Below are 23,806 nucleotides of genomic sequence, written 5' to 3' on the forward strand. Positions count from 1 at the left end.
GCGCCATCAACGGCGAATCTTTCTAAATTGGCCAAAAGGCTGACAATTGTTTTCAGACAGCACAATCAATTTCAGATCAGTATTTAGTAGTATGTAGTGCTATGGCTACAAAGCCAGTATGTGGTGAGTAAACAAAATAGTTCTTTTGTTGACACTTTACTTTATTTTAATGCCATACATTTACTATAGTGAAAATTCTTCCATTTATGAATTTGACATTTTTTTAAACAAATATTTGTATTTAGGGGTACAAACATCCATTAAATGTAAATCAATTTTGTAGGATGAGAGCTAAAATGGCTCACCCCCCCCCTTCCAAAGTAAAAGAATTTAGTTTGTTATCGTACATTGAACTATTGATCTTGCCCCTTATGTAACACTCAGTTCAAGAATTCGCGATGTATGCTACAATGAAGTGAATTTCCATGGCTCTCAAATTCGTTTGGTTTCTCAAAATCTCAAAATCAAATCTGGACAGAAACTTATCGACATATATTTTGATATACGTATCTTTTATACAAACAACCCGGATACGTTGAATGGTCTAGGACGAAGCCAATCAACGTCGACCTAATTCAAGCACTGAGTACAGAGCCCAACTATAAACAACATTTACTTTTCTCATTTGCATTGTCGTGATCATGTTAATAAATGCACTGCGTTCTGGCAGCAAACTCGCTCCTCAGCCTATTGAAAGATTTATAAAACAAAAATTTGTTTGTTCGAAGATCATATGGATTTATCTTGGCGATTTCTCCAGCAAGATTGGCTACAGATGTGGTTTATTTATCGTGATGTGCGATGTTTAGATCGTTTGGGAAATATTCAAATTGGGATAGGTTAAACCGTAACAAGAGTTTCCAACAGTTTCTGAGTTTCCAGTTGCGTCATCCGATCTATAAGTTAATTAGCGAACATTTAGATTACGTAAATCAGTCATTAATATTCATGTTATGTTTACCAAAACCTAATTAGTTCTAGCAATTACTCTAAATAATAATGCACCTAGACTCTCTCACAGCCCTCGGAGCTGTAAAATTAAAGCTAAACTAATTATTTTGTATGTACCGGTACCATCTACATAATGTACTCCATGACAGTACTCGAATATCCTTGTACTGTGCGCCCTCATAGAGCTAAGTGACCACTCATTGACGTGTGACTGTGATGCTCCGTGTTTTCACGAAGCCCGAGAAAACACGGTGCTTGGCAGTCACACGTACACGTCAACCAATGGTTATCTCTATTATAATAATGATAATAATAATCACAGTCTATGTGGTCGAAGAGGGCGCACAGTACAAGGATATTCGAGTACGATTATACAGCTGGTATCAGTACACACAAAATAATTCGTTTAGCTTTAATTTTAGCCAGTCTTTTTTTTAATAAAATGGTGATACAGACAGACAAACAGACACACAGACAGACTTTTCATCCCTAACATATCACCTTTCTTACGGAAGGTAAACGCTGCATACATTCAGAGCTTCCTCCAAAAGCAGGTTATAAACAACACTCATACTTTGGGCATGGAGTGAATTATAATCTGAGTCAATTGGATGGGAAATTGGTGGGGAAGAAGTTTGCTACTATTTGTCTTTGACGAGAGGTTGTTGATACAACTGATGGGTATCCTTCCTCTGGATTACATAGGATGACAGCAAGGAGTGATGAGAATTCAGCCTGCATAGATGCACAGAGAGAGAGAGAGAGAGAGAGAGAGAGAGAGAGAGAGAGAGAGAGAGAGAGAGAGAGAGAGAGAGAGAGAGAGAGAGAGAGAGAGAGAGAGAGAGAGAGAGAGAGAGAGAGAGAGAGAGAGAGAGAGAGAGAGAGAGAGAGAGAGAGAGAGAGAGAGAGAGAGAGAGAGAGAGAGAGAGAGAGAGAGAGAGAGAGAGAGAGAGAGAGAGAGAGAGAGAGAGAGAGAGAGAGAGAGAGAGAGAGAGAGAGAGAGAGAGAGAGAGAGAGGCTGTCATCAAACTCATCACTAAATATATTTTGTTTTTTTAATTTACTCCGCTCCTGAGGTTTAATTATTTCCAACTCATGAGCAAAATATTTCGGGTCCCTTTCAGACCATCACATTGGGGAAAAATTTGCTTGAATTCAAAGTAACTTGAAATCATCTAAAACTTGCCATATAAAAAGTTTTTCATGGTCGAGTCCTTTGTAAATCATTTCCCAAAATTTGGTTGTTCACCATGGCTTGTCTGGAAATCACCAATGTGTTTATTCTCACAAACAAGCACACATATTGCTACTAAAGTAACGAAATAAGTACCTCTTTGCGGGTACGTTTTGGACGGTGCCGTAAAAGAGACTGTGGTTTACGACGTTGCTGCAATGTGCTGTTTTTCCTTAGACATATTAACACTGTATTTCGTGGCCATTATGAAGTATAACATGGTTAAATTTTGATTTTTTTTTATTTCTTTTGAAATATGTTGCATGATGACATTGACACATTAAATTTCTTTTGAGGATGGGTTGGAATTTTATTGAAAAAGGGTTTACAGTAAATATTGAAGACTTTATTTTCGAGGTGCATACTTGTAATGATTAAAATACTTTGATAACATGCTAAATTTACATTAACAAGTGAAACTAAAAGTACATGTACTCGTCCGAATTAGATTTTTTTTATATAAAATCTAGAAAAATTGACAACTGCAAATGCATCTTACATCAACCCTGTGGAAAGGTAACCAATAATATTAGGTACATGGAGCATACAAATTCATACTTACTCCATTGTATATACAGGTATTAATTGTGATCAACTTAGGCAAAAAAAAACAACTTGTTTCTGGTCAGGACAGTTTGTCTAATATGGTGCGACGACACGAATTTTTTTAAATCTCAACAAACCTGTCACCAATCTACTATTTATGGCAGTTACTGTTCTTATTTTAGTACTTTAGAGCAAGTGTGTATGTGGGACAGATGTCATTTTCTAGTTCATGATTGGTTCTGCAGTTGTCTTCACTGAAGTAGGGAGGATTATTTTTGTGTTTCCCCCACGGATCTGCAGACTGCATGGGCTGGACTAACACACACAAACACGACGCGAGAGTATTTAAGTGATGCGTGCGCTGACCAGAAACAATTCTTTTGGGGGGGGGGCCTTACCTTTTAGGCAATCTAATTTTAAACCATCTACACAGTTTTCGTCTGAAACTCATAGATGTCATCAGTGTGATGATATTATGTTTCACAACTAGATACCGAAAAAAATATCACTTTTATTAGGTATGTGGTTATGCACATTTATGCAAATTTATACTCATGTATACATGTGTTGTGAAATATAAGGGCAAGACTTCCAAGAATCTGGTTATGCATCATATTTACATAATATGCAAATAGGTATAACATTGGTTACATATCGTACAACTGCAATAACAACCACACAAAAGAATTTCCCCTGTAATATAACCCAAACTACTATAAGTTTTGTTCATCAATTTAACTTCATAAGTGTTTTTGCTAAGCTTAGGGTGGTAAGTAGGTAAAATCTACTAGGGTTCCCATGTCATTTCACCTGGGTTTCCAAACAAAATTACCATAGACTCTATGAGGTTATCGGTGTTCCCCAACCTCAGCAAAAACACTATTCATTTTGTACAAACATTTGTGCCACCCTATCAGTAGGTGCAAGGAGTTGATCGATGTGTGAGGGCGCCCCATCATTGCGCACCTTACAGACTACCCTATCAGCTACCATCACTCAGGTTTAGAAGCCTGATGTGGCTGAACAACATGACGTATCTCGCAGTCTACATTCTACTAGATTAAAGCGATATAAGCATTCCTTCTATAATCAAGAGCACTTGAATATTTAATTTGTGAATGAAAACTTCATAGTTACTTTCAAAATTCATTCAGACTTACATGTAAATCTGACGTAAACAAATTAAAATCATCGTTTTTCAAAGTGGTGGATTACACAGGTGGGTGATAGCGATACCTCTGATGTGCGAATTTAATCACCCTATGATCAAGTGTAAACATAAAAAGTCCCCAAAAATGTACACCACAAGATCATGGAAGTCATCAGAAATGCCCCTACTATGACTACAAAGAAACCGACATCCATTCAAATAGCTTATATATCAACATGTTACATCAATAATTTTAGTTTGTGTCTATCTTAATAAACCGAGACCTCTACTGCCAGAGTAGTTTTTCCATACAGAGGATCATATCTGAGATAAAGACCAAATTATAGTATTTTCCATTCTTTCTTTTTTTTCAATAATTACCTATACAATTTTACAAAGGAATTGACATGTACATGTATGTATTCTTTGTCAATGAAATATTGTGTTAGTATTGATCAGATTACATTATAATCTGTTTAAAAAAATCATATATTCAGACATATGAAACTAAATTTTTGTGACTGCACTGTGCATAAATTAACAGGCTCTTCGACAGAAGCAATATCTCTCCTCTCAGCTTCTGCAGTCATTTGAACATCCCTGAGGAAGGTAAAGGATTGGAAAAAAAACAGAATTTACCCTGAATATTGCAATTTAACAACAACAACAATAAAATGATTGCCTTGTACCCTGCTGAAAAGAAATGAATATTTCACATGGTCTTAGTTTTGGGTTGATTTATCAATGTATTGGCAGCTTTCATGGGCTGGAATCACTACTGTAAACAATGCGTGTATGACAATAAAAACTGGAATTGCCAAAATACGAGAATGCTGATCTGGTACAAGCCCTGTGTTTCTTTCATTTGATGGCAATGTTTCATTACAATGCAAGTACTACAGTCTAGTTCCAAACTGGTACAGTATTATGTATTAGAAACTTCATTACATTACCAGTCTACTCAAGGCAGTTGTTCGAGCACATAGTTCTGTTCTCCCCCCCACCCCCCAACCATGTTCATATAAACATGATGACGTCATCACTTCCCCACGTGATTTGAGTTTAAACAGACTGGAGGCAGAGTCCTGGTTGGACATTTGCATATCAGTGCAGTTCGGTGACGACAGCCTGTCAGTTTGTGATGGATTACTACTGACATGCGCCCTTCGCGCACTACAGGGGAGCACCACAATTTAACACCTTTCATAACTGCCTTGACTAGACTGGTAAAGTAATGAAGTTTTTAATACGTACTACTGTACCAGTACTGACACCATATTATTCTACACTCTACTACTGAGTCGTTTGTATCAACTAATAAAAACACTATAATTAGGTTATAGACATTGTCTAAAACCGTTCTGCAAATTGCCCAACTTTATCTCAGGCCTTAGCATTTTGACTGAGAAAAGTTCTACTTGTACAGGACATGGTACTTTGAAAACATTTCAAAGACACCATCATTCTATCTTTTCAAAATGTAATAGTAAATGTCTACATTACTATAGAGTAACAAAACTAGTACTATTACAGCATTCTAATAACAGAATCACTAGCGATGTTACATATAACATGTACATTTGATAGAATATTACAGCCATTCAACCAATGGTCATCGTGACCAGTACAATCTCAAGAACTGTACACTGAGCATGTACACTGTATGTTATCAGAGACAACATATACTGTGACCTTGAGCTCAGTATGACAGTATCATCACAGGCATATAACATGAATGTTAGAGGGTTCAACAACTGAAAACATTGGAGAGTAAAACGATCCAAAATTACAAACAGCTTCGAGGGTACAATAACTGAAAACTTACTAGTAAGTAAGAGGGTACAACAACTGAAAACTTGCGAGAAAGTTAGCGGGTACAACTACTGAAAATTTGCAAGAAAGTTAGAGGGTACAACAATTGAAAACTTACTAGAAAGTTAGAGGGTACAATTACTGAAAACTTGCAAGAAAGTTAGAGGGTACAACTACTGAAAACTTACTAGAAAGTTAGAGGGTACAACAACTGAAAAATTGTGTCAAAGTAAGATAGTACAATAACTGTAAACTTACTAGAAAGTTAGAAGGTAAATAATTGAAAATTTGCAAAAAAACTTAAAGACAAATACAACAACTGAAAATTCACAAAACAAATAATTTGTGAACATGTGCATGGCACATGACAGCATACAATTAATAATGTATATTGAATAAATTTTATGTTTGATTTTTTACATCACGTAGTTTATAATCTTCTGACTTGGTTAGCTAGCTGCTACTAGGAGACAACAGATGGGGTTAACGCATCATCTTCGAGGAAGAAGGCCGAGAAGGCAAATATTAAAAATACTACACCACCAATTAATGTAACTGTAAAGGAAGTAAAAAGAGAAACAGAAATGAGCATACACATATAATTTGCAGTGTTCTCCCCTGTAGAGAAAGCATGGTCCTAATATCTTCCTTGCCATCCAGGCTGCCATGCTTATCAGGTTTTTGCAGTGATTCAAACATGTTTTATCATCCTTGAGCTTTAACAATCATTGAATGACAATATTATAACGATACTTTCACATGACAAATGGCCTTTCACATGACAAATGGCTGATCCCAATCTTACATCTATGCTAAATCTCGTCAAAAGTCTATTCAGCAACTGGACGAGGGTGCTACTGACTAAACACACCTACATACATTCTATATGCTACGATCTATTGGTGTAACAAGTCAAATGCGAACAATTTATTTTGTTTCAATGGCATCTTTGAATAGCTGTATTGTTGCAAGTTTTATTGTGTGATCAGGTAGTTTATCCCAGGTCTTTAAAGTCCTCGGGAAGAATACCAGTCACAGTTTGAACGTGTTATATATAAACATGTCAGAATATGTTCGTGGAAGATATGTATATTATATACTGACCATTATGCAAATCAGTATGCAAATTACCATGTTATTGATATGTAAATTATCAAGTCAAATTAAAAGTTGCCCTCCTTGCAATCTCTTCCACCAGAGAACACTGATGCATGTGACACTGTTGAAACAGTACTGTAAATCACGGCTGAGATAACCAGTTTTACGACTAAGGCACATGACATACCAAAAGTGATGATCAGTTATAAGTAAATAACAGTCAGATAATGTCTTGTCTTTTGCTGTATATATAGAATAAAATTCATCTGAATGTAGCTCTACGCCTGTCTCAAGCTGTGCCAAAACTACCTACTATATGACATATCACACACACACATAAACCCAGGCAGAAAACTTGAAGTGTCTGATATGCATAAATTAAATACAATTACAAGTGTGTCATGTAATCTGTGTGGTCCGGCCATCACCCAGCCTTGTCCTTATCAACAATTTGTTTACAATTAAACACCAAGGAGTGAAAGATTAGACCTGTGCTCAATAGAGAAACTGGCTGTTAGTAGGTAGTTTTAGCACAGTTTGAGGCGGACTTCGAGCTACATTTGATCGAATTTTGTTGTAGTTCGTTTTGGGCTATAAAAGAATGCTATGGCTGCAAAACAAAATTTACAAAATGTACAACATGTCAATTAAAGTAACTAAACACACATGTTTTTATATTCCTCAAAATCATTGGGTACATATACATGTATGTTCCATTTCAATTCTTTTAAACAACAGCTGTGCTCCTTAGTAATGTTTGTGTTAATTCAATTGTGCCTTTAACTTACCAGTTCTAACAGATATTTTTTGAGCTACAAATCTGCCACCCATAACAGCTAGCGATGTACAAAGAGCGTGGCCTATACAGCCGCCAAGAGTTACACCAAATACGTCCTGTAAACATAAACAAAATATGTTGTAATTATACATATTCAATCTAATCAATTATAAGGTCAATTCACTCAGCAGTCATTAGTGTTTTTGACCTAAACCAGTTTGTTACTTAATTTGCATATCAATACACAACTGCTTGTCTTCGGTCATTCTTCATCTTGACACTTTTAGGAACATCTCTGATAAATATCAGAAAAATTCTCCCATAGGTTTTGACCCAAAATATGCATCCTCATTTGCATATGCCACAATGTATTTTGTATTGCACTGCAATGTAAATCTCACTAGTATGCATGCACACTGGTGTAAGTAATCACTGCTACATAATATGTAATAAATACAAGTACTCAATCTAGCACGTTGGTGGTGGTCAAACAGTTAGCTCATACACCACTTACCGCTGCCATCTGGGTTCAAACCCAGGCAGTGCTGTCTAGGTTTGATTGAAAATTAACCAGGACTGTATGTACATGTACGAGGGATGATGCTCAGTTTGACTTTGTGAAGCGTCACAGGTTTTATCTGGGTACTCTGCACACTAGTGGAGACCCGAATTTACTTGGACGAGTAAAGATTACTATTATCCTTATTATGTACAAATGTACCTACCTCTCTGGCTGCTAGAATAATTGTAGTAATCTGTGATCTGTCACCCCATTCTGCTAGAAATGTTAATACCAAAGCTTCTAGGAATATAGGTGATAAAAACTTAAAGACTTTTTTGGTACGACCACCTCGTATGATGCCAGATTCTGGGTCCTGTACTATTGTGGCTTGTTTGTCTCTTTCTCTCTGTGAATTAAAAGGCAGTTAAAGATCATGTCACAAATCTAAATTCGGGTTCACAAACACAATTTCTCTAGAGTGTACAATACTAGTAGGTTTACTTGACTGGTGAACTTAAAGCCATAACAGGCCCAGGCACAAATTGTGCTTAAATTTAAGTTTTACGCTACATGTACATTGTATATAACACAAACAGTACAAAAAAATGTCATTTTTTAAAGTAAATTTGCAATCTTTAGGCATTCAAACAGTTTGTACAAAAATAAGAAATCACATATTTTGTTGGGGAAAGGAAACAGGTGAAAACAAAACCTTTAATGACAATGCTGTGTTTGACAATTTGAATTTCCTGCATTTGCATATATTACCAACGATGCCCTTTATATACCCCATTTTCAAAAGTTTTTGGCCAAATGAACTCAGAATGCCACATGCAAAATATCAGTAAGCTTTCAGAAGTGATGAATGTAAAAAAATTTTGGACAAATTTACCTAGCCTGCCATGTCTAATTGAAGCAATCATAATCCTGTCAATAACAACCCTATGGGGCCATGCAAGACTTTTCACTATTGTCGGGAGAGTCAGAACATTTGACACATGATTCTAGCAAAGTTGAGATTGCTTAACTGAAAATTCGATACTGATAATTCTTGGAAAAGTCAAGACTTCTCGAATGAAAAATTTGACATGATTCTTGGAAAGTCAAGACTTCTCGAATGAAAAATCTGAGTGAAGATTCTTGGAAAGTCAAGATTTCTTGAATGCAAAATTTGAGTGATGATTCTTGGAAAGTCAAGATTTCTTGAATGAAAAATTTGAGTGATGATTCTTGGAAAGTCAAGATTTCTTGAATGCAAAATTTGAGTGATGATTCTTGGAAAGTCAAGATTTCTTGAATGCAAAATTTGAGTGATGATTCTTGGAAAGTCAAGATTTCTTGAATGCAAAATTTGAGTGATGATTCTTGGAAAGTCAAGATTTCTTGAATGCAAAATTTGAGTGATGATTCTTGGAAAGTCAAGATTTCTTGAATGTAAACTTTGAGTGATGATTCTTGGAAAGTCAAGATTTCTTGAATGCAAAATCTGAGTGATGATGCTTGGAAAGTCAAGATTTCTTGAATACAAAATTTGAGTGATGATTCTTGGAAAGTCAAGATTTCTTTTAATTAAACATGTACCACTAATGATTCTTACCTCTTCATCTTTCTTCTTGAGCTCTGCCTGTACTTCTTCCAGTTCTTCCTGGCTTTCATCTGGTGACATATACCAGCCTTCTTTTAACATTTTCAGTCCAAATATTGCGAACAGTGCTGTTGAGGCATAGTAAGTGTATTTCCTTGGAATAATGGTGGTTGCCCAGCCAAGGAATGCTACAGGTAGAAAATACACTCTCATCTTACAAAATGTAAGTAAAACTCAAAAAAAAAAAAAAAACTACAAATGATGTACATACACCTGGTACATCATTCTTTAATTGAATGGGGGGACCTCGTACTGCCAGTTTCAAGTTAGTGTTCACTGGCTCTGTTCAATACAACTGAGCAGAAACTGATAAGAAACTGCATATGCTACACTTTAAAAGATAACTACATTGTAGATTGAATGAATACATTTTTTTGTGACATTCTATCTAAATTATGTGAACTAACTAGCTACCATGCAGACATCAAATGCAGACATCAAACTGCAGATACCAAACATTGACCCTGCATAAATGTGTCTACATGTACAATGTACATGTACTTGCAGTTTATTTCATTTAGAATTTAGACAAAATGTAGCAAGACACTGTGATCTTGTTATCTTATAGTGTAGAATGTGTAATTTGTTATTGGTTTGTGTGTGATTGTATAGAAACAAATCCAGTGAATAATAACATGACATGGGCAGTACATGTACACGTACATTTTGTATAATACCAGGAAAACTTGCTTTCATTTCAATAGTAGTCACACATGTGTACATGTATACATCATCATGTACAATAGGCTGTATAAATCAATATATATTTTCTGTAATGAAACTGTCACTTACCAGAGAGTGCTGTCATGATTCCAAGTGCTGACATAGCGCCACTGAAGACAGTTAATCTGGAATGCCTCATTGCCATGATTGCTGCTATAAAAAAGGTTTTGTCACCCAACTCACTCACAATTATAACTGATATGGAAGCTACAAATGCATGGAGAAATCCAAGACTGGCATATGCAGAGTTCTCATCAACTTCTTTTGCCTGTGTGCAAAATACATAGTACGGATTATATAAAGTCATCATCTTCCCAATACATGTACATATATATTATAGTGTGGTGAAAGCTCATATATCTGTGCAAATGTTCAGTCTAACTTCATGAATTCAACTTTGTATTACAGCACTAAAATGTTCAAATAGCTTACGAAAGCTTTCGCCAGATATTCACCCAGTGCACTCTAATGATAGCCAAATTTTGCTGTTCTGGGTTAAAAGAATAAAAACTGATATTTCATGTGAGTCACCACATACATGTACATGTAGTAACAGAAGGGGGAACAACAAACTGTGGTGCATCACTAGAAATTATGGGCATCAGTGGCACGTCAAATTGGCTTAGAGGGCACACTGTATCCACCATGACTCTGTCAGTGTTTTCTGAAGTCATAATGCATGCGTGACTTCAGACATTTGTCCAAAATTCATGAGTTGGTAATGGCCCCAATCATGGTTCACATATGGTTGTCAAGTCCGAATATGAAACCATTATGAATTTATGAACTTGTACTTGTACATATATGTATACATGTATTATACTATCTGAGAAGTATACTGATAAGCTAGTTAGTTAAAGTAATCAATGCTACATGTATATTTACACTGCCAGAAAATTTTGTGATTTTAACAGTCTCCAACTAGTTCCCAAAGACTAATGTTTACAAACTGTTGCACTGTCATACAAGAAGGCACTTCAGACACTACTTATTTTCATGTTTTGCTTTTTGCAGCAAAATAAGGAAAACTACATCTAGCAAAAGTTTCCAGGTTTACAGTATACAGTACTATGCAGGGGTGAACAAATCCACTGGTCCCGGAACCAGGACAAGCATTTTTTTGGGCGGACCACACATATTTTACCTTCTCTGGTCCGTCAGACCAGTACCTTACTGGTAATACATGTAACTATATTAAAAAGTCATCTGAATATACAGATTGATAGGTAAGATTTAATGTTTCACATTAGCGGGACCTGGGACCTCTAATTCTTTCAGCAGGACCACTGGATTTTTTAAGGCACTGGTCTGAGGACCACCAGTTCACAAAGTGATTTGCACACCCCTGCTATGTTTAGTGGGTGGCAAAAATTGATAAAATAGCTACAAATATGGTAGATTTCTCAATGTAACAATAATATACAGTATAAGACAAAAAAAGTGTGTTTCTGATAACATGGCATCGGAAAATAGGGTAGGTAAATCTGGAGTTTATTTTATTTTATTCTTTAATTGTTTTTATTTTTGAAAAATATTGCTTCGACCCAAAAACAAACAAATGTCAGTCACAGTACCACTTCAGTGATAGTTTGAGAAATATGTACTGACATCACTGGGGAAAGTAAAGAGACATGCATAAGGTCAATAAGACAAAGAATTTCTTATCTTTTTGTTTTCAACGGTTAAAAAAAATGTTCAGGGTGGGAGGCTTAAACTAGGATTGGTCAGTAATCGGAAACACATTTTTGGGGGGGCCTAATATATCTATTTACATGTGTACACATAAAAAATGTACATGAACATGTACTATAGCATACTAAAACTCCAGTATGTACATTTTACAGCTGCAACAAACCAGTTCTGTTTTCTCTTTATTCATATTGTTCTTTATTTATACTCAACCTTCTTACAAAATGTTTGTTGTTGAACCTTTGGTTATGATCACCAAGTGACCAACAGCAGGTATCCCTACTCAGCATTTCACAACTTCTTTTCTTTTTTTACAAAAATTTAAATATTCTTTTAGGTTCACAAACAAATATGAAGCCTGTGTAGGTACATTGTCTGTAATGCCATCAAAAGTTACATTGCAGTAGACTATTGAATTAAAATTGACCTAATTAGAAAGCCAGAACCCCATATCTTTGCCCTTTCTTGTATTTTTCACTCCTGAAAATGCTCGGGACTTCCGTTATTTTTATTTTAAAAGAAACTGATCACACATGTACACACACAACTTTTGACTTGCTTTGCACTTTATCCTGTTTTACCCCAACTTGTAGACAAATGAATCCTTATGTTTCTATAGTAACTGATATCACGTCACACCAATGCAAGAACCAGTTATTGAAACCTTGGCCTTTGACCTATACTATTTTTTCTAAAGAAAACCAAGTTTATACCAAGTGATAGTTGTAGAAAGGATAACAATGTCCTAACTGCACCCATCAAAACTGTTCCATTGTGCAACTATATTGTGTTATTCAAGCAAGGCTAGCACTGACAAGTACCTGGTTATAATACATTCTTATTAGACTACATATACCGTACACAAAGTACATTTGTTGTAAAAACAGACACATGTTCAATGTATGTCATGACATATATATACAGGTACACAATGTAGAAGCTATCTATGGCTGTGACTCACTTATCCTGTCTAACTCAATGACGTGCACCTTTTGGTTCATGATTTCCCTTTGAGCTACATATAGATGGGGTTTGTCTCTCTGTGTGTGTGTGTGTGTGTGTGTGTGTGTGTGTGTGTGTGTGTGTGTGTGTGTGTTATCAGTTTGGTACAAATGTAACTTACATACAAACCCTGAGATTCAAAGCCACAGATGGCCTCTAGACTATGACATACATACATGTACATGTAAATGCACAAATCTACATGTAGATGCATACACGTACATGTACACAGACATTATTTACATTATAAAATTGCCCCCATTTAAAATCTATTCTGACATGTATCACATTTTTTTCAGCAAAAGTTTGTGATTTTATTTACTTTTTACAACAGTATCATAGATTACCATATATTGTACTTCAAGTTTAAATTTGGTGGAAAAACAAGAAATAATGTGACTGGGGAACTCACATAGATTTAATTTACACCCAAATACATGCAAGTTACATATGTACCAAACTGATACACACACACACACACACACACACACACACACACACACACACACACACACACACACACACACACACACACACACACACACACACACACATACACACACACACACACACACACACACACACACACACACACACACACCTTGTTGAGATCACAAAGTGCACATATTTTTATTAGGCAAAAAAAAAATTGTGTGTTTCCGATAACATAGCCTCAGAAAATAGGTCAAGAAGAGAAAGAATTTCTCATCTTTTTGTTTTACATTTTTTTTAAATGTTTATGGTCGAAGGCTTAAACTAGCGTCGGTTAGGTTATCAGAAACATACAATTTTATTGTAATATTCTACACCTGTTCTGAAGACCAAGAGACAATTAACATGTTTTGGTATGGTGTACTCTATCTCAGTGTAATACTCAAATACCAAACACTGGCAGAATTTGTCGTCTCTCATTATAATCAAGACATGTGCGATGCAACACTTACATAAAATTCTAGCAAAAGGGTACCAAATTTAGTGTACAAAATGTTTCCTTAAATCCGTTTCATACACAAAATTTGACAAATGCATGATAATTATATTTACATTTTTGCATATACAAATCACATGAATGTATCAATAAATTAATGAGATAATTTACATCATCATCATCATAAAAATTTATTGTAACTATGGTAACCGTATTACAATTACATAATGTACATGTGTACAAATATAAATTACATGAACGTATCAAATAAATTAATGACATAATTAACAACATCATTCATTATTCACCAAAATGTATTGTAACTATGGTAACCATATTATGGTTACATATGTACAAATATAAATCACATGAAAGTATCAATCAATAATTTACACCAACTGAAGCCCTAAAAGATTCACCCTAATACATTAGATTTGTACAAATGTACAAAACATACCAGCTGGTGTCGTCCAATGGATATCGAATGCAGGTTTCGTTCTGCCAAACTAGCAGTGACTGGTGTCACCTGATCATTGTCAATGTCAGATCTATCCTTATTATTAGTTTGAAGTAGCAAGAATTGATGTACATTTAGTATTAGAGGAGGGGTTGTGAGGTTCAAGGAAGAGGAGGGAGTGGAATTTAGGTGATGCTGAGAAGAAGGTTTGATAGAAACATAAGAATTGTTGATTATAGTGGGTGATAGCTGAGAAGACAATTACAATTCAAAATTAGGTTAGAAATCATTAGTATTCAGATATTACTTTGCATCTTCCAGTTACAAACAACAGGATTTAAGCATGCAAATTTGGTCATATATGTACGTATTAAGAAATTCAAACTTGCATCTTTAAGTTACAATACAGTTAAGCATGCAAATTAGATAATGCTTTGAGATCACTACTAAATGGATAATGTAAAATATTCACATCTTCTAGTTACCATGGAATCCATGCATGCAAATTAGATAATGCAGCTTCACCATGTTATGTACATACATACATACAGTATATATCATACATGTAGTACATGTATGTACATACAACACATATACAAACAAATGGATGCTCTCTCAATACTGTATATAACTTAGAGTTATGAAAAATATAGCTACAATATATGATGCATGCACTTTTTGTAGCAGTTTGTGTCCCCAGTACAGTCACTTTTTGTTTGGCTAAATCTATACTTTTATCATTCTATGGCAACCATTTAGCTTTTCTTTCCCAGATAGTTATCTGACATGCACAATGATGTACACATTCCCATAATCAATCAATAATGAATAATTCTCATCACCACATTGCTCAAATACCTTCTAGGCTTCATTTTACATACATGTACATGTAAGTTACAAAGGTGAGCAAGGTCACATAAACATACCTGCATACACAAAAAAACAATACATGCAAACAAATGGCCATTTGTTGGTCATAACATGTTCTCTTGTCATCAATAAACTTGTTTGTTTCAATACATCTACATTTTTTATACATGCATCATGCCTTCAGGAATTGTGCCAACTTACAAGTTTTCTTTTCTTACAGCTTGTGTAAATTTTTTGTATAATTTATTTTTTTACAATAAACTAAGGCGATACTCTCCAAATTATTTAAAACTTAATCAATCTTTATACAAATACATTAGATGTACAAATATTAGTAACATCAAATTATAGCTGTTAGACACAGGTTGTATCAATTTACACAAACACTTGTCTTTCTGACTTTAGATAAGTTAGGGAAAGAACTTTGTAATTCATAGCTTATAAGACAGCATCATGATACACTTGAACATTGTCATGAAGTGTTGCCGACCCTTCAGAGTTTGATTAAGGTTAATTAAGGTCAGTGTGTCAAAGCATACACATGCCAGTAATTACAAATCAGCATTTGCCCTCATCAGATTACATGTACAATGTACTTGAATTGATAATGATTTTTTTTTCAAAGAAACCTCTACACATTAAAATTCATCAGCTGGTGTTCTTCCCAGGTACTTAGCAACGTATCACAACACATTCACTACAAATGCTTAGAACTGAATTTTAGACTACATCATTTAATTGGTGTGATGCCGTGACCTCAGGTACACTCAGTTAAATCAATACAAGGTATTTTTTAATACTATTTATTCAATCATGGAAACACTAAGATTCAAACACAAGTTCACTATCTTCCACTTTTGATTGAGACACAGGCATGTTTCGTGCATATCGTTTGTCTTTCTTCAGTGTCTAACTGGATCTGACAGAATGAAGTGTTGCTGACCAGGTATTTTGTTTAATGTATCATTGTATGAGATCTACCCAAATATTGAGAAATTTACTTCGCTACTTTGATGCTGCAAACTTTTTACATCAGGACTTTAACCGTAAGAAAAACTTTATTTACAACTAAGATGTACATGTATGTGATATTTATTTATTTATGTATTTAATTTGATATTCTTTGTGTCCTATAGGCCAGAGGGCTGGATGTGGCTCTTTTTAAAAAAAAAATTATTTAAGCTAGTAGTACTGTATGATTTGAGGACACCTTAATAATGTAGCTATCATAATGTAACATAACATAACCAAATCTAACAACAGAGATACATTTTGTACATGTACTTGTAAGTTGTAGTGCAATGGTTTTGGGTTATTTTTCTCATTGTAGATAGTGAATACTAGTAGCTGATATTATGGTCATACTTAGGGAATGGTCAGTTTCTTTGGCCTGGGTCAATGAGGAAGTGAACAATCAAAAGAACAAAAAAAGTATATGTAGGCTGTACATTTGTAGGTACATTTTTTCTGAAAATTATGAGAAGCAACTAATGAAGGACTGAAAAACAAGTTTTTAAATTTGTGTTTCTTCTAAAATTCAGTTTAATTTGAATAATCAAATTGGCTATATTTTATATTTACTAATTGTGTGACTTATCCATGAAATTTTCCACCGACATGCTGGCACCTACAAATGTAGTCGGAGGAGGCTCTGGCTTGAGTACGGAATCAGATATATTCGGTTTGGTAGTAATACTATGACTCGTCTGTTCTTAGTCAGGGATCAAAGTGCTCTCAAACTTGCAATCAAACACCGATGTTGACACTTTTGAAGTCAACACTTTTTTTCTCCATGTAAAATATGCAACTTGACTTGCAAATTTCCTGTCAATATTGTGAACTGCACAACACAAGAAAGACGAGTTTTCTCTCCAAATGTTTACTTCCGGTTCGTGAATGATAATGAGATGTTGTGTCCTCGTTCACTAATTAGTGACGTAATTTGAACAAATCCGCGTTTCAAGTTTCAAGTACATACATGACCTTATCGTATGAGTCTGTGTTGGTGGATGGTCTCATTAATGATTTTGTCTATGGTGTGGGCTTGTCAAAATGTCACTGAACGAGGGCCTACTAATGACATGTCATTGTGTACAATTTTGAGATCACTAGGATTGAGAACGTAGTCATGCCTACCAAAAATATAAATACAAATATCTGACGCCGTACTCAAGTCAGCACCTCCTTGGACTACTACAAATGCAGTTTCATGCAAAAACACCAGACCGTTGTTTAAGGTTACGCTTAGCGCTTACGTAACCAATCATAGTATCTGTAATTTACGAGTGTGAAGCTACCATCATATTCATATTCATCTTCACTTTCAAAAGTTGACCTCTACGATCAATGTGAATATGATGATAGCTTACACATTCATCATCAGATTCGAAGTACTTCCGAATGAGTACGAACATGCATTCGGCAAATCACATATCCTTCATTGGCAGGTTGAAATCATGTGATTGTAATCACTTTTCACTTGATTTGCCTGGATTTGCATGCTCTCTTGTTATTTTTGCCAGAGTATCCAATTTGCACCATGAATTATTGTTGTCATGGACCATTATCTTTCACAATCGATTGCGTTGACCGATCCCGATCAAGGGAACTACACACATTGTGATCTTGACAACACTATTTTGACAATTTGTGTAAATTTCACCAGTGTAAGTGTTAAGTAGGGTTTCAAAGATAGCAGCACTGCGGGAAATCAAAACACACCCAGCCAGGCCGTATTTTATTACATTACTCATACAGGTTTTTTGTACACCCAAATATTGATATTTCATTTTCAAAGATATGGGAAAGGCATACTAAACATCCAAATTAGTTTTATATATGACAACAATAATTCATGGTGCAAATTGGATAAATTGCAAAAATAAGAAGAAAGCATGCAAATCCACGCTAATCAATTGAAAAGTAACTACAATCACATGATTTCAACCTGCCAATGAAGGATTTGTGATTTGCCGAACGCTTGTTTGTACCCATTCGGAAGACTTCTTATATATCTTATATCTCTTCTTTATTACCTACTTATTAAATTTACATTTGTAGATAAAATAAATAATACATTTTTGAGGTAGGTAAAAGGAGACCAGAAAATAGCTACTTGCTAATCAAGTCTGTCTCCTTAGACACTGTAAATAACATTTATAATAAATACATGACAAAATATAAAGAGGGCAGTGAAAACAAAACTAAATATCTATGAAACTATGTACATTATACATCAACATGGGTTGCAGTATATTCATATCAGGTGAAGAAAATCTTTTAGTGAGTTACGAAAAACATTCCTTGATGATTTGGACCTAACATCAAGAGGTAAGTTGTTCCAGTGTATAGCTCCTGTGTATGACATTGCAAATTTACCTATTTCAGTGTTTATCCTTGGAATTGAAATATTGCCCTTAATTTTGTAGCGTGTATTATAATAGTGAGTGGGAAATGAACAATATTGTGTGAAATGATGTGGCAAGTTACCGTTGAGCAGGTCGTACATAAAAGTGCAAATTTGAAGTTCGAATCTGATGATGAACGTGTGAAGCTATCATCATATTCACATTGAGAGTAGAGGTCAACTTTGAAAGTGAATATGAATATGAATATGATGGTAGCTTCACACTCGTCTGTAATTTTACAACCTTCTCACCCCCGTTGGCATCATTGGCCTTATTACCTACCGACACCCACCTACAATGTAGTACCTTACCTACAAAACTGTCCTTAACAGTGAATTAATCAAATTTTTCTTACCGCATCTTCCTGTACTTTTACTTCTTCACCCTGCTTGATGTACTCGTCTCCTTTGACCTTTTGTTGTGGTTCGAGTTCGTTATCATTGTCACACAGTACTAAATTTTGAACAAAACTAAGAATAATCACAACGACCACAGTCATTCGGACAAACCGATAAATGCTTCTCCGTACGCAAGCCATGGCGACGTCAATATGTGTAAATATAGCTTCTTATACAAACTGTTCATAAAGACACAAAATTAGGACGGTAAGTTCTCTAAACACTTCTAAAAAAATATCGACAATCACAGATCACAGTTCATTCAAGCTATCCACGGCCGCCATGCTGGCAGGAAATGCGCGATGCTGTGAGGTGATGTACTTCCGGGTTACATGACTGAGTAGTGCGCCATCTATAACATATAACGGCGCTCCTAGTATTAGTAAGGCAAAAAAATAAAATGTTTTCGTTTCCGATAACATGACTTAAAAAAAAATAAGGTAGGTAGGTAGTAGTTTTACTTATTTTTTTTTTTCAATTTTGTTGTGAAATTGCTTCAACCCATACATAAGCTTACACAACTTCCTCATTATTGTCCCGGCGTCACCTGCGATAATATACAAGAGACACCAGTTGACAGCAAAAGGGCATAATTTATAGTTTGGCCTAATAGGCACGGTGTAAAAGGAAATGAAATCTGAAGCTTGTATTTTTGAAAGAGGCAATTTATCTGGAATGGGATTTAAAAAATGGATTGACCACAGGGTGCTCAGGCTCATTTAGTTCTGTTTACAAATATAAACAAAACAAAATAAACATACAAGTAAAAAAACAAACAAACACAAACAAACAAACAAACAAACAAACAAATAAATAAATAAATAAATAAATAAATAAATAAATAAATAAATAAATAAATAAATAAACAAGTAAACAAACAAACAAACAAAATAATTTGACAAATGAGTAGATACATACATGAGTAAACGACAACAAAGCAACGAACACCCCTCCCCCGAATTGATAACATATGGAAATTTCCATATGTGACCATTTTTTTTTTTTTTTGGGGGGGGGGCAGTGTTTGGGTGTTCGTTGGTTTGTTGTCGTTTACTCATGTATGTATCTACTCATTTGTCAGTTTATTTGGTTTGTTTGTTTGTTTGTTTGTTTATTTATTTGTTTGTTTGTTTGTTTGTTTGTTTGTTTGTTTACTTGTATGTTTATTTTGTTTTGTTTATATTTGTAAACAGAACTAATTGAGCCTGAGCACCCTGTGGATTGACCAGAGATACTTTGGCAAAAAAAATTACACGGAAATTGAAGTAAACCTCTTACCATTTTACACTAAAGTCTTTTTTTCAGTGAATGTAAAAACCGTGGCAAATGTTTAGAGTCGGCGGCTTAAACTAGGGTCGGTCGGGTTACCAGAAACATACTTTTTTATCATTTAGCCTAAGAAAATGTCCTCGGCCGAAAAAAAAAGAAATTGAAAATAGCCGACATGTCTGGATTGCACTAACCGTAGACGCTGTTGGCTCCCGGTGTTGGCTCTCCAACGATTAGCAGCAAAATTGTAACTCACTTCCTTGGCTCCCTGTGTCTCAACACGTTGAGCCCAGGGACATAGTTAGAAATCAACGAGCGACAACCAAAAGATTCCAGTATAAACCTAAAAAGCCAGGGAGAGGTGAATTAATGCGAATTTTTACGGGGCCTCGCAACTACAATTAATTGTGCATGGGAACACACTCTGAAGGAGACAAAAGTTAGATTCTTTGAGTAGGCCTAAATGATGTGCAAAGAGTTGTATAAAATATGAAACGTTTACAGTAAGCAGTTAAACAAATAGTCGCCATAGATGGCGCACTTCTGTCCTACCTGGCTTCCGAAATGCTTGTATTTCTTGTTATAAATTTTCAGATGTAAATCTCTCACAACCTTTCTACATGAATTGTGGCTGGGAAGGGGTAAATTATGATTTGCGCGTTGGGTGACAGGAAAAATTTAGATTTCACAGTGGGACGGTAGTTTTTAACTCCGATCAGGGGAGACAACCTTTCGAGTCCCCAATTAGAATTGGAAAGAAGACGGAAGAGATATTAGCGGTGACGCTTGTGTTGGTTGTCTGGGGTCGAAGGCAATTCTCGAACACCACTGTTCATTTTGTGGGATCTGACAATGTTCAAAAAACAATCACACCTTCTCCACTGTCAAATTGTACGGGGAATTGTGCCCACACTCATACTTATCAGTGTACCCGGGCCTGGACTCACACACCCAATGTGATCGCAGTATACCACTATAAAATAAAGTGGTCAAATGTCCATCCTGCTTCAATGGTACTTTAGTGATTCAAGTTGTATATTTCAAGGTACATCAATTTCTTTAATATCGTGATTGTGAGAGGGGGATTTTGGGGAAGAAACGGAGAGAGTTTGGTGTGCTGTATTTGGGAGTGGGCCGGGATAAAGCCTTAGAGAGCTCGAGGTTATCGGATGAGATTATTCTAACGAAAACAAACATTATTATTGATGAGGATGATGTTGATATCATCAATATACAAGACTAGGTTTGACATAGTGATTGCCAGAAATGTGAAAAGGTCATCTCTTCTTGAGATAGAGTGACTTTTTTACAGAGTTGTCTATCGATTGGCGCACAGAAACTTTAACCCTTATGTCTACAGAGACAGAAGAATTTTCAATTGTTCACCATCACATGACTCTGTTGTTATCGAAACCGTCATAACTTGATTACCATACAACAACTAATGGTTCCGCCCATTACAAGATTAAAAGTTACTCCAGAAGCATTCCAAACACAGACCCTCCACCAACGTTGGTGGAGGGTCTATGTTCCAAACCACTCTATAATCAAAACAATACCGTGAATTTATTACATGTATGCTAAGAATTTCAGGTTGCCTAAAACACACCGTTGCTACTATCCGACTCGTTACGATTCTACAGTGACATACTAAAAGCCATGATAAAGTGTCTGTCATTTGCTTTGCCATATCATTTCACCCACACAACATTCCAATTTGAAACTGTTGACCTTTGAGTTCCGCTCACGCAAGAAACTGAACAAAAAAATATGATGCAACGCTTCTTCATTCCTACAGATTTCTGCCTTAATGCAACCAATAATTGTCAAAATGGTCCATTATATTGTCCGGCTTGTGTCAGTGTTTGTATGTGGATCCCTCTACGGTAAGTAACAGTATATGTGTGACGTAACTGGTATGAAATATGACGTATTAGTAAGTTTAAGAAAAGACTGAAGGCAAATAGCATAAGCATATGTGGTACACCTTTGTCAGGGTTGAGTCAGACAGAAATACAAATAATACAACCCCGCTTTAATACTTCCTCTTTTTCAAACCTGCCTGTACGATTTAATAAGTCATGAATATTAAGTAGTTTAAATAAGTTTACAATTGTGCACTTGACTTGTAGTGGTACGTGAACTGAACCCACTAGTACTAAAATGGAAATATCACCATTTAAACATGTCCATCTCTTTTTGATAATCGTTTCATTAGTTAACACAATATAAGTACACCGGAGTACGAGTGTGACGTTCAGCTTCATGTTATATTTTAAAATTGTGTTATTTATTGAATGTTGATTAGACATCGAAGGTCAATAATTCACTGGACCCTTGACGAGAACGAGATATGACGAGAACGGTATACAACCGAAGGAGCATAAATTGAGGATGACCCTAAAACGAATGACAACCGGAATGACAGAAAACAAATGACATCATTTGCATATATGTAAACAGTGGAATGACACCCTTTTCAACATTCAGTTAGTTGAATGACACAACTTGCACTGTTAAACAAGTGGAATGACAGCCGCCACTCTATAGCATAAGTGGAATGACAGCAATATCAATGCTTTGAAACTGGAATGACAGCACTTGTTTAACAGTACTAGTGCAGAGGTTGTCATGCAACTAACTGAATGTAAAGGGTGTCATTCTACTGTTTACATACTGTAAATGTTGTCATTCGTTTTAGGGTCACCCATAGAGTATAAACGAATCGAACAAAATTCCAAGTGCTGCGTTTTAGGGAGTCTTTTAGTAATTACAGGGGAGGCCCGGAAAATTAGGAGGAGGTGTCATATTTTACAAATCGGTTCCCAGGGAAGGGTCATATTTTAGAAAATGGAATTATGGGATTAACTAACTTTGTGATTTCGGCATCCCATCGCTGACACTGATTCCGCATCGTACTTCTGTCGACATCCCCACCAAGGCCATCGTTGTCAGTTGAATGTAGGAAAGGAGTGGATCTCACAGCGTGAAAGGGTCCGGGATCCGGGAACAGCGTGGTAAGACACGGAGATCAGAATGTGGAGTTGGGATGTTGACTTCAGTTCCAACAACTTATGTAGTATGTACATTTGGGAGTTCTGCCATGGTCACCAGGCCTGCCATTAAATCCAATCACAAGGATTAATTACTGCAGCGACTTCCCAACATTCATGTGTGGTTATATTAGTGGGAAACAATCAATGCAATGCCTTTTAAAGTATCAATGTGATGGCAGCAGTGTGATCGAGTCATTGCTATGTATTAATTGATCCTGGGACTCGTGTCCTATCTAATAACTCTTTAACCCGTTTTTTGAAAGATTTGAACAAGTGGGTGGGGTCAAGTTT

The 23,806-nt window shown here is 35.7% G+C and overlaps 1 protein-coding gene across 1 annotated transcript; it reads right to left on the reverse strand.

Moving 5' to 3' along the window:
• Positions 1-6,064: 6,064 nt before the first annotated feature.
• On the reverse strand, positions 6,065-19,467 carry LOC144438536 (putative divalent cation/proton antiporter TMEM165). The gene is made up of 6 exons (XM_078127608.1): positions 19,148-19,467; positions 10,509-10,707; positions 9,669-9,844; positions 8,295-8,477; positions 7,580-7,685; positions 6,065-6,248 (listed from the first exon to the last, which is right to left on the reverse strand). Exons 1-6 carry the CDS (start codon positions 19,328-19,330, stop codon positions 6,157-6,159), a joined length of 939 nt encoding a protein of 312 aa, XP_077983734.1. The 5' UTR covers positions 19,331-19,467; the 3' UTR covers positions 6,065-6,156.
• Between the last annotated feature and the right edge of the window lie 4,339 nt (positions 19,468-23,806).

The sequence above is a fragment of the Glandiceps talaboti genome, chromosome 8 (assembly GCF_964340395.1).
Source record: "Glandiceps talaboti chromosome 8, keGlaTala1.1, whole genome shotgun sequence".
Taxonomy (NCBI): domain Eukaryota; kingdom Metazoa; phylum Hemichordata; class Enteropneusta; family Spengelidae; genus Glandiceps; species Glandiceps talaboti.

Bases quoted from the DNA above. Each gene is read 5' to 3' on its own strand.
- LOC144438536 (XM_078127608.1), bottom strand. From the start codon at position 19,330: ATGGCTTGCGTACGGAGAAGCATTTATCGGTTTGTCCGAATGACTGTG. The intron at 9,845-10,508 runs GTAAGTGACAGT...TTCTACCTGTAG, and splicing joins AATCATGACAGCACTCTCTG to CATTCCTTGGCTGGGCAACC. The intron at 6,249-7,579 runs GTAAGTTAAAGG...CTTCCTTTACAG, and splicing joins AAAAATATCTGTTAGAACTG to TTACATTAATTGGTGGTGTA.